Source organism: Sorex araneus, chromosome X, assembly GCF_027595985.1.
Source record: "Sorex araneus isolate mSorAra2 chromosome X, mSorAra2.pri, whole genome shotgun sequence".
In the NCBI taxonomy this organism is placed as follows: domain Eukaryota; kingdom Metazoa; phylum Chordata; class Mammalia; order Eulipotyphla; family Soricidae; genus Sorex; species Sorex araneus.
The window spans coordinates 55,773,727-55,790,579 of record NC_073313.1 but is presented as its reverse complement, the minus strand read 5'-3'; the positions used below and the strand labels follow the sequence as shown (position 1 = coordinate 55,790,579).

Sequence of the window (16,853 nt, the reverse complement as noted above, 5' to 3'; positions counted from 1 at the left end):
ATCTCTATTCAGAGATAGACAAATTAAAAACAAGCTAGCAATTTTTGTGAAAACAAGTCTACAGGGACTGGAGCGATAGCACAGCAGGTTGGGCGTTTGCCTTACAATCGGCCGACCCAGGTTCAATCCCCAGCATCCCATATGGTCCCTTGAGCACCGCCAGGAGTAATTCCTGAGTGCAGAGTCAGGAATAACCTTTGTGCATCGCCAGGTGTGACCCAAAAAGAAAAAAAAAAAGTCTACAGAAGCACCATGGGGTAGTAAAGCCAGTGCTAGATATACGTCACAGGGAGTTTTGCCTTCCAGCTTGCAAAGAGACATATTCAGTGTTCATCTTAGTATAATGTAGTGGGATATTGGTGGCATCATAGATGTCATCACTGAGGGAACATGTCACTTAACTCTGTGGTGAATATATAGATTGTAGCAGTTCAAGTGTGAACTAGATTTATAAGCAGTAATTTGATAAATTTACCAGGCACATGTATAAATTTAAACATTTTGCAAGGATATATATTTTTAGGCTGTAAATGTATGTGTGAGACACACATACATACACACCTTGGAGTACACTCATTTTAGGGAAGTTAAAAATTAAAATCATGCTTCAAAACAAAGGTAACAAGGAAAGGATCTTGCATCAGAAGTGCTCATAAGTGTGTTGTCTTCTTTGACTTTTTTCTTTTTCATTTTTTGTAGGATGGAAGGGAAACAAATAGGGAAATACCATTTAACCAGTCTTATCCCCCAGCTCATGTTTTAATGTCCCAAAACTTAATTGCCAGAACAGGGAAGAAGCCCTGAACTAGACTCAACACTTTAGTTGTGTTATGTCTTTGTGTGTGTGTATTGCTGGGGATTCAACCTAGGGCCTTATACCTATGAGGCTTGCTCTTTATATTATCACTGAGCCACATCCCCATAAATGTGTTAAAAATTGTGGGATATGATTGACTGAACTCAGGAAGAGGCTGATAAAGTAATAGAAACCAAGAAACTTTTCACAACCACCTGGAGAGGTTTTATAGAATAGAAAAGAAAAACTGAGCCAGAGACCTGTAAAGTGAGTAGCATTTATTCTGCCAGGCAGCAGACAGAAGAGAGTTCCAGGCAGTGATAACAGCATGTTTGGAGGTGTAAGAGAGTACGCCTTGTTCTGGAAATGAGTAGGTTTGAGTATCTGGAGCATAAAATTGGGTCAGAAAGAAAGTAAGGGGTGGTAGAAAGGTCGGTAGGGGCCAGATCAAAGGGCTTTATGAATCATGATTAGGAGATTGGACTTAAAATTGCTTATCTTCAAACTATGGCATTAATTACTTTCCATTTGTATTGTAATGACTAATAAGTTTAAGCTGCTAAAATTATGTCTGGCTGCATCTGTCATACGTGGGTTGGGGTAAGGGGGGCATTTGTAAGTTAGCCTTTCCTGGCCTGCTACCACTAGAGGCTGTATACTCTTTGAGTTTCTGAAGAGATCCGAAGGAGGGTAATAATAGGAATCTAGTTAATTTTCTCCACCTTGCTGTATTTTCCAAATTCTCTTCTTAGGGCTTCTGGAATCTTAGGGTGGGGTAGCTATGAGGTAGGGGTGGTTAGGAAGAGTTAAAGTCCATGGACAAATAAGAGCTAATCACAGTATGTCTGGTGATCTGGTGATGATGATAATGATGACGACGATGACAATGGTGAAATTATGATGACAATTAGAAATTGAATACTTTGCCTTGTGTGGTTCTAAGGACTTTATATTGTAAAAAACTTAGGTACTGTTATTTTCATTTACAGATGAGAAAATGAAGGCCTGAATAATTAATTTGCCTGAGATTTTATTACTAGCAAATTGCAAAGTTGGAATTCTTAATTCATTACTGGAACCCAAATTTCGGAGTTAGAAATTTTGTGTTCCAGCCTCACATGTACCTTTTACTAGCAGTGTGACTTTGAGTAAGGTCTTTTACCTCTTATTCTAAGTTTTCTCCTTCGTAAAATTAGGATAATAATACCTACTCGAGGAGCTATTGATTAGAGGATTAGAGGTAATGTATGCTAAGTATGTAAAAGCTTAATAAGTAGAAATTATCATAGCTGGTGTGTTCAGGTGGGCCTTTTGTGTTTCATTCTAGGAAGTCTGAAGTCTGCCAGTGTTTACCAGGGGATTATGGAGTTTTTCCTCACCTCTCCTGCCTTGTACCATATATACAAAATTGGGCTGAGAACTTAGTTCTCTAAGTTCAGGGGACAGTTTTATGTGGATCTGGGTGAATGAGCTGAGTAGTGATTGAAATCTTGCTTGGGCCCCTATGCCCTGGACCTATTTTTTCTTTCTTCCTACAGTTTGGAGTTTGAAAATCAGAAAACGCGCTTGGGCATCCAGTTGGATTTTGAAAAGAACCAGTTGAAAGAAGATCAGGATAAAGTACACATGTGGGAGCAGACAGTGAAAAAAGATGAAAATGAGATAGAAAAACTCAAGAAGGTAAGGAAGGACAATATGAAAAGACAGTTTAAAACCTGGGAGGACAAAATTTGAAGTGAGGACAAATAGAATAGTAGCCATAACTTATAAAGCTCTTATTAAAATAATAAAAATCACAGACCTAAGTAGGAAAAAAGTAATTGACACAAATAGTTTAAAAGAATCAAATAGCCCAAAACATACACATAATTTAGCCTTACTAGAAATCAAAGAATTTTGTTTGTGTGGTGCTGGTGATAACCCAGGGCCACAGAAATGCAAGACATGTGCTCACCTAAGCACCTACATTGGCAATTTGTGCACACAGTTGATGTTTATTCCAGTCATTGCAGTTCTAAATTTGAAAGTATTCAATACCCCGTGGGATTGCAATTTAGCAATTTACGTTACATTTATACAAATATTGATCTAACTTACTGGTCCTTAAATTTTAGTAATGGTATGAAACCCTTTTTTGGTTATATTTTGTTTTGGTCCACACCTGGCAATGCTTGGTGGACCTTGTGTAAGAGGTTCCAGCTTTAGATGACCACGATCCAGAGGCCAGCTAGACTACTTTTGGTACCAGCAACTGCTTCCACCAATGTCTCTAGGTGGTGAACTAAGCCAGAGCCCCATGCTGCCCCAGAAAGGGAAATGATGCAATTTCTAACATAAATCTCACTGGACTTAACTACTAAAGTACTAAAATGCAGAAATCCTAAACCATGCGGCTGCTATTGCAGCCGCGCAACTTCGTATCTCTTCATTCTCAGCGATGGAAAACTATCAAATGCTTCTTTGTCAGCAGGGCTGTTTTTTTTTTTGAGGGGAAACTCCAACAATAGTGAATATTGTGTTGAAATATGGAATGTAATCAAGGTAAAGAGAAAATGAAGTGAAATTTATCAGCTACACAAAGCGGGGGTGGGGTGGGGGGTGGGAGGTATACGAGGGTTTTTGGTGGTGGAATATGGGCACTGGTGAAGGGACAGGTGTTCGAGCAGTGTATAACCGAGATAAGCCTGGAAACTAACTTTCCACATGGTGATTTAATAAAAAAAATAAAATAAAAAAAAGAGAGATTCCAGGTTTATAAGGAAATCTTTATAAAGCTGGATCCTCACTTAATGATGTCTGTACTCCAGGCCTTTGAGCTATCTCCCTAACCCCTGGACCCTATTTGTTTTTTGGTCAAATCCAGCAGTGCTCAGGACTTACTCCTGACTCTGAACTCAGGGATCACTCCTGGTGGGGTTTAGAGAATATCTGGGATTCTGGAGATTAAACCTGGGTTCAGCATGTGCAACACAAGTGCCCTGCCTATACTATCATTCAGGCCCCCCTGAACCTTATTTATTTATCTATTTCTTGTTTTGGGGCCACACAGTGCTCAGGGCTTATTCCTTTTTTTTTTTTTTTTTTTTTTTTGCTTTTTGGGTCACACCCGGCTGTGCTCAGGGGTTACTCCTGGCTTTTGCACTCAGGAATTACTCCTAGTGGTGCTGAGGGGACCATATGGGATGCTGGGAATCGAATCCGGGTTGGCCGCGTGCAAGGCAAATGCCCTACCCTCTATGTTATCGCTCCAGCCCCTCAGGGCTTATTCTTGCCTCCGCACTCAGGGATCACTCCTGGTGGTCTTCTGGGGCTATATCAGTAGTACCAGGGACCAAATTGGAGTCCGCCACATGCAAAACAAAAGCCCTATTGGCTGTTCTATCACACGGCCCTTCCCCTTTTTAAAGAAATAATATTCTGGGACTGGAATGACAGTATAATATGTAGAGCATTGTACCCATCTGCCCTGGGTGTAATCCCTGGCACCCCATATGATTTCTTGAGCCCTGCCTGAAGTAATCCCTGAGAACTGCTAGTTGTGGTCCAAGAACATATGTGTACATATATGTGTGTGCGTTTGTATAAGATCTCCTGTGTTTAAGAAATTCTTAGTATGGCATATGCAAATATGTACTATGAAACCAAAAAGGGAAACAGTGTTATAAATTAGGACCTAGGTGCCAAAACAAAGTTACAAATTGAAATTTAACCATGTTAATTTAGTGCAGCAGACCTTGGTGGGTTTTTTTGTTTTAGGCCAGAGGGCACACCCTCAGATCCCAGCTCAGTGTTCTGTGGTATTAGGGTTTAATCTGAACCTCCATCATGCAGAGTGTGCTCCAAGCCCATTTGAGCCATCTTTCTAGCCCCAGACCATGATGTTTTGCTAAAAACAAATCCATTTTACAGTATACCTGTGTTCTTTAGTTGTTTTGGACCACGCCTGAGTGTGCTCAGGGTTTACTCTGGCTCATTGATCAGGAATCATTCCTGGTGGGACTTGGCATTGTACGCAGTGCTGGGGATTGAACCCACGTCAGCTGGGTGCAAGGCAAATCCTTGTCTACCATACTGTCTGAAGGCCCTGCACCTATGTTTTTAACAGTTCTGGTTTTGGATTTTGGGTCAGATACACCTATATCACTGGGTATTTGGTGACTTAACGTCCCACATTCCTTTTCCTTAAATTCTAATGAAACCTATTTATCATAGCATCCCTCCTGAGATTTGGTCTTCACTTGATTTCATCATAGCACTTGATTTTTATGCATGCTTATATTTTATTTTATTTTGAAAAGTAGTTCACAATATTTGATTACATTTAATATTCGAACACCAGTCCTACCACCATTACACCTTCCCACCACTATATTTCAGATGTTTCCATCCAACCCCTGCCTCAAGGCGGAACCAAAATAATTTGTTTTGTATTGTTTGTTATGAGTAATCTGCTGAAAATGATCCAAAAAAGGTTTCGTAGAGGAAAATTGTATGAAAATTGTATTTTATTTAGTAGCTATTAAGCCCTTCTGTAACAAACTACTGACATGTTGTTAAAAGTTGAGTCTTGTGTGCTTACTTACACAACTTACACACACATGTATGTGTGTGTATCTGTAAAAATATATTTTCCCCTAAGATTGATTGCCTTCTGCTTTAAACTCCATCAAATGTGGTGCGCTACTCTTGGAATATTAATGGTGTGAGGTATGGGATGTTGTGTGGATGCAAATACAGCCGCACGCGATCCAGGAATAGGTTCAGTAGTGGGTGAGGCTTGATCTGATCTTGTGGAGAGCGGCCATCAGCATGGCAGTGCTTGAGTTCTGGAAATTTTCGGCTGTTGGGTCTGGCTCTGTTAGGGTAGGGAGGGGCCTTACATGCCTCCCTCTGGGTTACCCCAAATTAAACAGCCTAGAGCAAGGTCTGGCGGTATGGCTATGGCATCTTGTATCATGCTCTCTTCAGAGAGATTTATGAGTTTCTGGATCATGGCTGTTGATGAGATTATATATGCCTACTTATATTGTTGATATGTGTGGGTTTTTCCCCTGTTAAGTCCTGTTGAGTAAGGTATCACTGGGATCTTAAATGCAAATGCAGATCATATTGTGGAGTGCTTGGTGTAAATAGCTAGAATTCAGAATCATATTTATGATTTTTAATTTTAAAATTATTTTAAACATAACACTAAGTTGTAAGAGTAGTACTAAGAACTTCATCTGCCTATCACTGATATAAAATTGATTGTTGAATTTGTTATTTTGGTTTTATTGTTTGTTTGGGGGCCACACCTGGCAGTCCTCAGGGCTTATTCCTGGCTCTGCACTCAGGAATTACTCCTGATGGTTCTCAGGGAAACATGGGATGCTGGGGATTTGAACCAAGGATGGCTGCATGCACAGCAAGTGCCCTACATGCTGTACTATCTCTCGGGTTGTACATGTTAATATTCTTAGTTTTATGCTCTTCATGCATTTATTTATTTTTGACTTTTGGGCCATACCTGGTGAATGTCTAGGGATTTCTCTTGGTTCCGCACTCAGGATTTACTCCTGGTGGTGCCCGGGGGACCATATGTGATGCCAGGGATTGAAGTCAGGTCAGCCACATGAAAGGCAAGCCCCTGTCCGATATGTTATCTCTGTGGCCCATCTTTTAAAAAGTTTTTTTTATAAAGTTGTTCACAATAGTTCATTACTGAAAATATTCAAACTCCAATCCCAACACTGTGCACCTTCCCACCATCATAAGAGGAAAGTGTGAAGATTGTTGTATTTCATTCTAGAGCCATTTAAGCCTTTGTATAAGAGATTACAAGCACATATGTTAAACTCAAACAAATGTGTGCTACTTTTTGTACATCAGTGGGCTAGAGTATAGGAGGTCGTGCGACTGCACATGCGGCCGTGTGCTCCAGGACATTCTCTGTCACTCTCTTCCAGAAACTTTATGTCATAGTCTCTGAATCTTGGCCCTTGATGAGAGATCATATGGCACCACAGGCAATTTGTGGGTGTGACTGCTAAGCTACTGGAAAACTAGGGAGCTAGTGGGAGGAGGCCCAGTCCCTTTCCAAGTGAGCTTGGAGATCTTAGTCACTGGTCCCGCATACCTAGGTTTTTCTGCAGGTTCTCTCTTAGGTGAGGCTCGTCCGAGCCTGTGGAGACCGGTGTGGCCCATCTTTATGCATTCTTGAAGAAGGCACACCTTGTGCCTGGCAGTGCTCAGGGGACCATGCGTGTTGATCCCAGGGCTCTTTGCACGCATACATGCATATGCTTCAGTCTTTTGAGCAACTTCTTGATCCTGTAATTTGTGAGTGGCTAGATATATCCCCTTTATAGTACTTTTTTTTATTTTTTGCTTGTTGGGTCACACCTGGCGATGCACAGGGGTTATTCCTGGCTCTGCGCTCAGGAATTACTCCTGGTGGTGCTCGGAGGACCATATGGGATGCTGGGAATCGAACTCAGGTCGGCCGCATGCAAGGCAAAAACGCCCTACCCTCTGTGCTGACACTCCAATCCCCCCTTTGTAGTACTTTAAAAGCAAAATGAAAGCAAAGAATTCTTTAAAAGTCAGAATATTAAAAATAAGACTACAAATCCCCTTTGAGTGACTAGTCTTGCTTTTACTTTCCTTACTGTTTCGAGCACTAATTCCATGTACTGTGTATTTTTCCAGATCTTGTTCTAGAAGAATTAAATACTTTATGTGTATTCCTGGAAAATAGTAGTGTTTGTGCAGTTTTGCTTTTATCTGGGGCCTATGGTACTAGGAATCAAACCTAGGCCTTTATACAAACCCAGCCCCTTTGAGTTTGAATTGTCTCCTCAGTACTGTGTGGGCTAATTTTTTTGAAGTTCAGGGATCAAACCCAGATATCAGGATATATTACTTTCAGGATATACTGAGCCACATTAGTGGCTCTAAAGTTTTAAAAATTATAATGTTTATGAAAGTAGATTCAATGTGGAAAAGATGCTCAAATATAGCAAATAAGAATGTAGAGATTTTATTTTCCCTATGTTTGTGGTGTTGTAATATACTTTTAATATTCTTGGTGTTGGGGATTGAACCCAGGGCCTCACACATGCAAGGCAAATGCTTTACCACTGATCTACATGTCCAGCTACATTATTTTTGTTGTTATTAAGGTAAGGTAATATGGTTTATAGTAGTATTAATGTTTTTGCTTTTATATACAATGTATCACACCCATTACCAAAGTGCCAGTAACCTTTCACAGAATCTATAGTTTGCAGTCTAGTCTTCTTTTTGTAGAAGTGTTGATAAATAGTACCAGGGGAAAATAGACTAAAATGTTAATTGCTTATATCTTGTGAAATTATGAGCGATTCTGCCCCACTTCCCCCTGCTTTATACTTTTTCTATAGCAAACAGCTTTTTGTTTGATTTTGTGCCGCACACAGCAGTACTCAAGGGTTTCCTGGCTCTCTGTTCAGAACTCATTTCTTAACTCTTGGGTGAACCATATGTGGCAAGTACTGAACCTGGGTCTACTGTGTCTAAGGAGCACACCCTACCCGCTCTACTATCTCTCCAGACCCAGTAGACAACTTTCATAATGGGTATGTGGTGTGGATGACAACCATGCAATTTCAAAAAGGTTTAATGAATCTTGAAGATTGCAGCTTGCAGGTTGAATGAATCTTTGAAGGGTGGTGGGGACCTGTGAAAACAGCCTCATTTAAAAGAGGCTACAGCAAACCACTTTATGGAAAGGGTGGTGGGGTATGTGGAGATCTGTGAGATGGGCAAAGTCTTCACCTTATCCTGTTCCCTTTGCTGGGACCAGGAGGAGCAAAGGCACATGAAGATCATAGATGAGACCATGGCCCAGCTACAAGACCTGAAGAATCAGCACCTGGCCAAGAAGTCAGAGGTGAATGACAAGAATCACGAAATGGAGGAGATTCGTAAGAAACTGGGGGGCGCCAACAAGTGAGTGGGCTCAAACCTAGGGTTGGGGGAAGTAGGTACAATAGGCAACCTTCTGGATTCATATCTTACTTGGCTCCTTGCATCTTAGGGAAATGACCCATTTACAGAAGGAGGTGACAGCTATTGAGACCAAGCTTGAACAGAAGCGTAGTGACCGCCACAACCTGCTGCAGGCCTGTAAGATGCAAGATATTAAGCTGCCACTGTCTAAGGGCACCATGGATGATATTAGTCAGGAGGAGGTGAGTATTATGGCTGGTGTTGGGGTGATCTGAAAACAACTTTAACCAGAGATAGGGGCTAAAATTGTCTAGAAAGGAAGATAGTGTAGCAGGGGATAGTGAGGGACTGAAGTAAGGCAGGATATAGACAGTTTAACATTAAAGGTAATCTTGTTGTGAGAAGGAAATTGAATTGTGGATAGAGCTGTTTGTCATTAGGTGGTGATGGATGTAAACGAGAACAGGAAATCACTTATTAAGTTTAGGGATTTGAATTATATTAGCTCTGGCAGGTATTAGTGGCTATTGGTAGGAGTAGGAATTGAGGGACATTAGTCCAAGAGAAAAGGAAGATAGGAACTGAAGAGATGATAGCTGCAATGACGGAAGTTGGCTAGGAGACGGTTGGGTGATATAGAGGTAAAAATACTTAGTTATAAGAAAGAGAGGGACACTGGCTAATAGAGGAGTTGACATTTTATCAACTGAAAGTGGAGATTTGTAGCAGAATGTGGGGAATATAAACTGACAGGTTTGTGGTTAATCTTAATCCACATGCCTAACTTCCTCCCCCTCCCTAAATAGTACTTCAGTTTAATTTAGCAAAAAATTTTGAACAGCAAAACTTCTAGGAATCATTGTAGCATGTGGTTTAATTAATTATTCTTAATCCTGATCACAGTTTTGTCATTCAGGCATCAACTCTTGTTACAGATGGTGGATCTGACAACCTGGCTCGCCCAGGACCATGTCATTAGTGAGCAGTATAACCCAATTTTCATCTCTATTTTTTAGCTTCAAAGCTGCCATTTTGTCTTAAGCGTTTTCTTTAAGGGGCTTTCCTCAAGACATTGAAGGCTACAAAACAGTTTGCAGCCCCCCTCTTAGAGGGGTGCTATCATGGCTAGTCTGTTTCCTTAGACTCCCCGTCTTGTCACTACAGGGTAGTTCCCAGGGAGAAGATTCAGTGAGTGGTTCCCAGCGAACATCAAGTATCTATGCACGAGAGGCTCTCATTGAGATCGACTATGGCGACCTGTGTGAGGATCTGAAGGTGAGGATCAGCTGCTGGGGTGATGGTGGGGTAGGAAAATCTTCCTAGTTGTTCTAAGAGGTGGTCAGTCTTTGGGGGCTCTCTGGATACCAGAGTTAGAAAGAGGGGAGAGCTGGCATGGGACAGGGATTTGAGTTGTAATCCAGGGTTTTCTTCCATAGGCACACATTGACACAGGCTCTCCACCCCTAGTCCCTGCTACACATATCTCATCCCAGATACACAGGGGAAGTAGACTCCTTTGCGGCAAATAATAGACCTATTGTGTTCCTCTGAATTCCGTTCTATGCACACTTTCATCCATATATTTATTTTAAGATGTAGGAGTACTGCTATTTATTCAGCCATTGATTAACCTGATTGAAGTGGGCATAAACTTCATTTTACTTTTTAAAAAATGTTTTTAATAGAATATCCATGAGATAGACCATTACAAAGCTTTTCAGATTTAGTTTTTAGTCATACAGTGATCCAGCACCCATCTTTCCACCAGTGCACGTTTCCTACCACCAATGCCCCCTGTTTCCCTCCCACCATCCCCCAACACCCCATCCTCCACCCAACCTTCTTGCTCTCTCTTCTTTTCCTTTTGTGCATTATGGTTTGCAATACAGGTACTAAGATGTGGTGGTGTTTGTTCAGGGCATTCAGTATTTTTATCAGGACAGTAAGGTTGGAGTATTTTTTAACTGGGTGGCAGTTTTGTGGTGTGGATGCGACTGCTAAGGCTACTGAAGTACAGGGAGTTGGGGCAAGGTAGCCCATCTTACCCCAAGAAAGCCTGGAGATTTCAGTCACAAAACCCACGTACCAGAATTTTCAGCAGATTGTATCTTGGTAAGGTCCATCCTGAGACCATGGAGTCAGGCCAGCGCTCAGTGGTGATTTTGGATTGTGGAAGCAAGTGGCTGCCGGGAGCTCTGCTTGGAAAGGCACCAGGTTGACCTGCCCCCCTCCAATTTACCCTGATCTGTTCAGCCATGCACGAGTCTTAGATTAACTGCGGCTTTTGATCTCTTTTGAGATTTATTTATGGGGCTCTGGAACAAGGCTGATAGAAGAGCTGATATGATGGCACTGGGGTTATTTTGTGGGGGTGACTGCCAGTGCTTCCCAGAGTATTGGGAAGTGAGGGGAGGTAGCCCATCCCAATTCCATGAAAGCCTGGAGATTTCAGTCACAGAACTCGCATGCCTGAATTTTCAGCAGATTATAACTTGGTGAGGTTTGGCCTGAGATGGTGGAGTCAAGTTGGGGGTATGGTGGCAATTTTGGGTTGTGGAAGCAAGCAGCTGTCAGGGACTCTGCTTTGGTGGGCACCAGACTAACCTGCCTCTTTCTGATTTACCCTGTCTGTTCAGCCATGCACAGGTACAAGATTAACTATGGCTTTTGATCTCTTTCGAGATTTATTTATTGTTCTCTGAAATAAGGTTGATAAATGAATGAGCTTGTATAGTTGAACCGGAGGTGCTTTGTGGGTGTGGCTCCCACATACCTAACTTTTGGCTGTTTAATTTCTTGGTAAACTTGGTCCCAAATTGTTAGGGTTTGGCCAAAAGCACAGCAGCAATTTGGGGATATCAGGAAGTCTGAAGGCACCATCAGGCTGCTGATGCACTCGCCCCACAGGTACAGGTTGACCAGCTGGCGGCACCATACCCTCTCGACGTATACTTTTCATGGCATTTCATCATCCTGGGTACCTCTTTTTCTCCTTGGCTTCAGGTGCTCTCTCAGCTACGTCACCTCAGACACCAGCCTTTTCTCTTTTTGTCCCTTCTCACTGCTAGCCCCAGGTTCATAATTTGAACTTTATCCTTAACTTCAGAATCTGAGCTTTATCCTGGACTACTCTCACTTTGCATATTTGAAAAATTACTAAGCACTGTTCGTCCTTCCTCCTGAATAGTTGTTGAGCTCTGTTTCATTGTCTCTAGTGCAGACTTTATTTACCTCTAACATGGACTTCTGCAGGAGATTCCTAAATAGTTTTTTTCTTTCTTTGTGGTTCTGGGGGTCAGTCTCAGGGCTTTACAGGGCTGCTGAGCTATACTTCTGGCCCCTCTCTATAGTTTCTGATACTTTCCTATCCGTTTGAAAAAATGCTTTGTTGTTGAAATTTCAAGCACAGAAATAGAATGTGATAGAATAACCCCAGGTACCCATACCCAGCTTGAACAAAATATGACGTGAGTGACTGGAGAGATAGTAGAGTGAGTAGCACGCTTGCCTTGCACATGGCCAAGCCAGATTTGATTTCCAGCATGCTATATGGTACCTGAGCCCACTAGGAGTGATTACTGACCACAGAGCCAGTAGCCGGTTGTGGCCCCCAAACCAAAAAGTGGCATTATGGTCAGTCTTATTTTTATATCTGTCTCTCTCCCCATTAGACTGTTTTAAATCAAATTCTATTCAGTCCATTCAAATTCCAAATAAATCCTAGCATATATTTCTCTAGACTCTAGAATTGAAAAAAAGATACTGTGGTGCTTGAGATCAAATCCAATAAGGACTTTTTTTTTCAATTTTTTTTATTGAATCACTATGTGGAAAGTTACAAAGCTTTCAGGCTTAAGTCTCAGTTATACAATGAAACACCCATCCCTTTACCAGTGCACATTCTTCACCACCAAGAATCACAGTATACGCTCCCCACCCCCAACCCCGCCTGTGTAGCTGATAAATTTCACTTTACTTTCTCTTTACTTTGATGACATTCAATATTTCAACAAAAAACTCACTATTATTGTTTGGAATTTCCCCCCCAAAGTCAGACCTGCTGAAAAGGAAGCATTTGATAATTTGTTTTCCATTGCTGAGAATGGAGAGACATGAGATCAGTTTTGGATTTCTGTATTTTAGTATTTTAGTAACTAAGTCCAGAGAAATTTCTGCCAGAAATTGCATCATTGCAAGCTCATACCTCTCTGATACTTTATATTTCACATATGAGTGCAATCTTTCTATGTCTGTCTCTTTCTTTCTGACTCGTTTCACGTTGAGATACTTTCCATGTTGACCCACTTATATACAAATTTCATGACTTCATCTTTTCTAACAGCTGCATAGTATTCCATTGTGTAGATGTACCAAAGTTTCTTTAACCAGTCATCTGTTTTTGGGCACTCCGATTTTTTCCAGATTTTGGCTATTGTAAACAGTGCTGCAATGAACATAGAAATGCAGATGTTATTTCTACTATACCTTTTTGCCTCTCTGGGATATATTCCCAGGAGTGGTATTGCTGGGTCAAATGGAAGTTCAATTTCTAATTTTTTGAGAATCTTCCATATTGTTTTGTAAAAGGGCTGAACTAGTCGGCATTCCCACCAGTAGTGAAGGAGAGTCCCTTTCTCCCCACATCCACGCTAACACCGGTTGCTTTTGTTTTTTTGGATGTGGGCCATACACTATAAGGACTCTTAGAAAAGCATGCAGCATCATACCCCTCAAATTTTAATAGCAACTATATTCAAATATATATATCAAATATTCAGCAGATATTTAGATTTTTCGATTTTTCATGAATGTCCCATAAATTGAAATTTAATAAGAGTTAAGTTGAATCCTACATCTAAATGAAATTAGATGAATCCTACAAATATTCAGTAGGTATAGAGTAGTGGCCGGAGTCATAGTGCAGTCAGTAGGACACTTGCTTGCACACACCAGACCCAGGTTCAATCCCTGACATCCCATAAAATTCCCAGAGCCACAGTAGGAATGACCCCTGAGCACAGAGCCTGGAGTAAGCCCTGAACACTGCTGATGTGGCTTTTCCACCCTAAATAATTCTGTAACAGAATTAAGAAAAATTTAAGGGAAATATGAATGGTATATGAAGGTGTTTTTTCCCTAAAAAGGCAATATGGAATTTATGTTAGAAAATAATATGTTATGAATGGTTAAGTATCTGCATTAATAAGTAAAAAATTGTAACAAAAATCTATAGATGTTGGGGCTGGAGAGATAGCACAGCGGGTAGGGCGTTTGCCTTACATGCGGCCGACCCGGGTTCAAATCCCAGCATCCCATATGGTCCCCTGAGCACGGGCAGGGGTAATTCCTGAGTGCAGAGCCAGGAGTAACCCCTGTGCATCGCCAGGTGTGACCCAAAAAGCAAAAAAAAGAAATCTATAGATGCAACAAAATCACCTGTTTAGGGGCAGGAGAGAGCACAGTGGACAGGGAGCTTGCCTTGCAAGTAGCCAACTCAGTTTTAATCCCCGTCCAATCCTCGTCATTCCATTTGGTTCCCCAACTACTGCCAGAAGTGATTCCTCAACACAGAGCTAGAATTACCTGAGCACTGCTGGGTGTGACCCCAAAATAAAAAAATAACAGAAGTAGACAAAGTACATTCAGTATAAATGAAAATTTAATTTGTTATTTAAAAAATATATAAAATCCCTTAGCAAGCTAGGAATAAACAGACCTTGTGAGGGAAACCAAAAAGCATATGAGTGAATGCCATACTCCATGGCAAGATGCCGAGAAGTTTGTCTTGTCTTTTAAAGAAGCTCCTTTATCTATTACAAAATTGTTTTCAAGGCTATGAATTCCCTAAGTTGTTGCCTGTTCATAAAGCTTTGTATCATTCCTTCAGATCTTAAATGATAATCAGATTAGATAGATAATTGCTGCGGTGTTCATTGAATTGTTAGTGTGTAAATGTGTGTGTATGTGTGTTTTACTATATTCCACGTTTTCCTTATGGCTTGTAGAGTTTCATTTGATAGATATACTGTGAACCTTTTATGTAATTTTTCCTTTTTTGTAAGTACTTTTATTTGGTCTCTATCTTTGGCTTTTGTCATTTTGATTATAATGCCTTGGAGTACTTAACTTGGCTCTGAGGCCCTTTGGTCCTCTTGGATCTTGGTGCCTGCACTCCTCAACTCTGGGAAATGTTAAGCTATAATTTCTTTAGTGGTTCTTCTATCAAATTTGTCTTTATGTTCTTCAGGGACTCCGATGATACAATTTTTTTTTTTGCTTTTTAGGTCACACCCGGCAATGCACAGGTGTTACTCCTGGCTCTGCACTCAGGAATTATTTCTGGCGCTGCTCAGGGGACCATAGGGGATGCTGGGAATCGAACCCGGGTCAGCCGCGTGCAAGGCAAACGCCCTACCCGCTGTGCTATCGCTCCAGCCCCCGATGATACAATTTTTTAAGGTGTTGGGCCACACTCAGCAGTGCTAGAGCTTAGTCCTGGCTCTATGCCAGAAATTGGTCCTCGTGTTTGGGGACCATAAAGGGGCCGGGGATTGAACCTCAGATGCATGCAAGACAAACTCCTTGCCTCTGTACTATCTCACTGTTCTAGGACTGTAATGATTCTTATATTATTCCTCTTGACTTAATCCCATAGTTCCTCTGGTGTGCTGTTCATTTTCTTTTCCATTTCCTTTCCATTATTTTTCCATCTTGTGTTGTTTTCTAGAAATTTCCTGCATCTCATCTTGGAACTTCATGATCTTTTCCTCAGCTGCTGTTACTCTGTTGCTCAGACCTTCTATTGAATTTTTATATCATGAACCATATTCATTTCTGTACTTCTGAATGCAGTTTTCTCATTTCTGCTCTCATAGTTTCTTGTGCTCTGCTGACTTCCTGTGCCGTTGTTTCTTTTTCATTTTTTTCAAACATCTATCAGTCTATTCTTTCAGTTCTATGTAATTAAATCTGATAGCAATTTAATTTTTGAAGCATTTTTATTTTTATTGAATCAAAAAAAATATTAGTTGACACCATATCTTACCAAGTTGTTATAATACAGTTGTTTTAGGCATTAAATATTCTTATACCCTTCCCTTCACCAGTGTGACCTTCCCTCCACCAGTGTCCCCAATTTCCCACCCACCACCACAGCCTGCCTGCCCCTGTATCAGACACAAACCAATTTACTTCACATTGTTAAAACACAAGGCAAATGTAATTATCAAAAACTTAGATCAGGGGCTGGAGCAATAGCACAGCAGGTAGGGCATTTGCCTTGCACGTGGCTGACCCGGGTTCAATTCCCAGCATCCCATAGGGTCCCCCGAGCCCCACCAGGAGTAATTCCTGAGATACAGAGCCAGGAGTAACCCCTGAGCATCGCCGGGTGTGACCCAACAAGCAAAAAAAAAAAAGGTTTTTTTAAAAAAAACTTAGGTCAATAAAAGTCAGTTTGTGATGAGTGTTATATCTCCCAATGGTGAAGTTATTGTCTGAGAATTTACTGGGCTGGTTGCTGCTCTTTGAGCCTTCATTGTTATTGAGCTTGATTGTTTTCTACAGAACTTTTCCATTAGATATTCTGTGATACTACGGGGATGACAGTACTGTGAAATTTAGAGGTGTTGCACAGTTGCAATTTGGTGGCTTGGCAGCTTGATGAGGGTCAGTTGTAGAACTGCTGGGTCCTTTCTATGTTGGAGGATGTCATGTGTGGCTTCAGGCTGCTGTGCCTTCAGGCAGAAAGGGATTCTGCCCATCCCTATTCTGAGAAGGCCCCAGAGATTTCAGCCTGGGCTGATCAACTTGGGAAGATTCGGTGGCATCATGTTCTTTTCCTGTTACATGGTTTCTTTGTGTACATTAAGCATCCTCAGTATGGTGTCACTAAAGTTGCTATTTGAGTTTACAGAGCTGGTTGGTACCGGTAGGATTATTATTTTCACTTATTGCACTTGATCAGATTCTACACATCATCTCAAATGTCTTTGCTATGTTCCTGTTGTGCTGAGAGTGAATCTTTATAGTTGGCCTCATTGGAAGGCTAACTGAGGGATTAAGCTGTGTGTTGCTCTTTTCCTTCTCT

The 16,853-nt window shown here is 41.2% G+C and overlaps 1 protein-coding gene and 1 non-coding gene across 5 annotated transcripts in view; one reads left to right on the top strand and one right to left on the bottom strand.

Annotated features, from left to right (window-relative positions):
* SMC1A (structural maintenance of chromosomes 1A) overlaps positions 1–16,853 on the top strand; it is a 120,527-nt gene that overhangs the window by 25,133 nt on the left and 78,541 nt on the right. For all 4 annotated transcript variants that reach the window (XM_055123225.1, XM_055123226.1, XM_055123224.1 and 1 more), the window contains exons 16-19: positions 2,335–2,476; positions 8,619–8,764; positions 8,853–9,006; positions 9,929–10,039. In XM_055123225.1, coding sequence (XP_054979200.1) covers positions 2,335–2,476; positions 8,619–8,764; positions 8,853–9,006; positions 9,929–10,039 — 553 coding nt within the window. The remainder of the gene's footprint in view (positions 1–2,334; positions 2,477–8,618; positions 8,765–8,852; positions 9,007–9,928; positions 10,040–16,853) is intronic.
* LOC129400670 (small nucleolar RNA SNORA36 family) lies at positions 692–825 on the bottom strand. The gene has a single exon (XR_008627859.1). It is a non-coding gene; the product is annotated as a small nucleolar RNA SNORA36 family (small nucleolar RNA).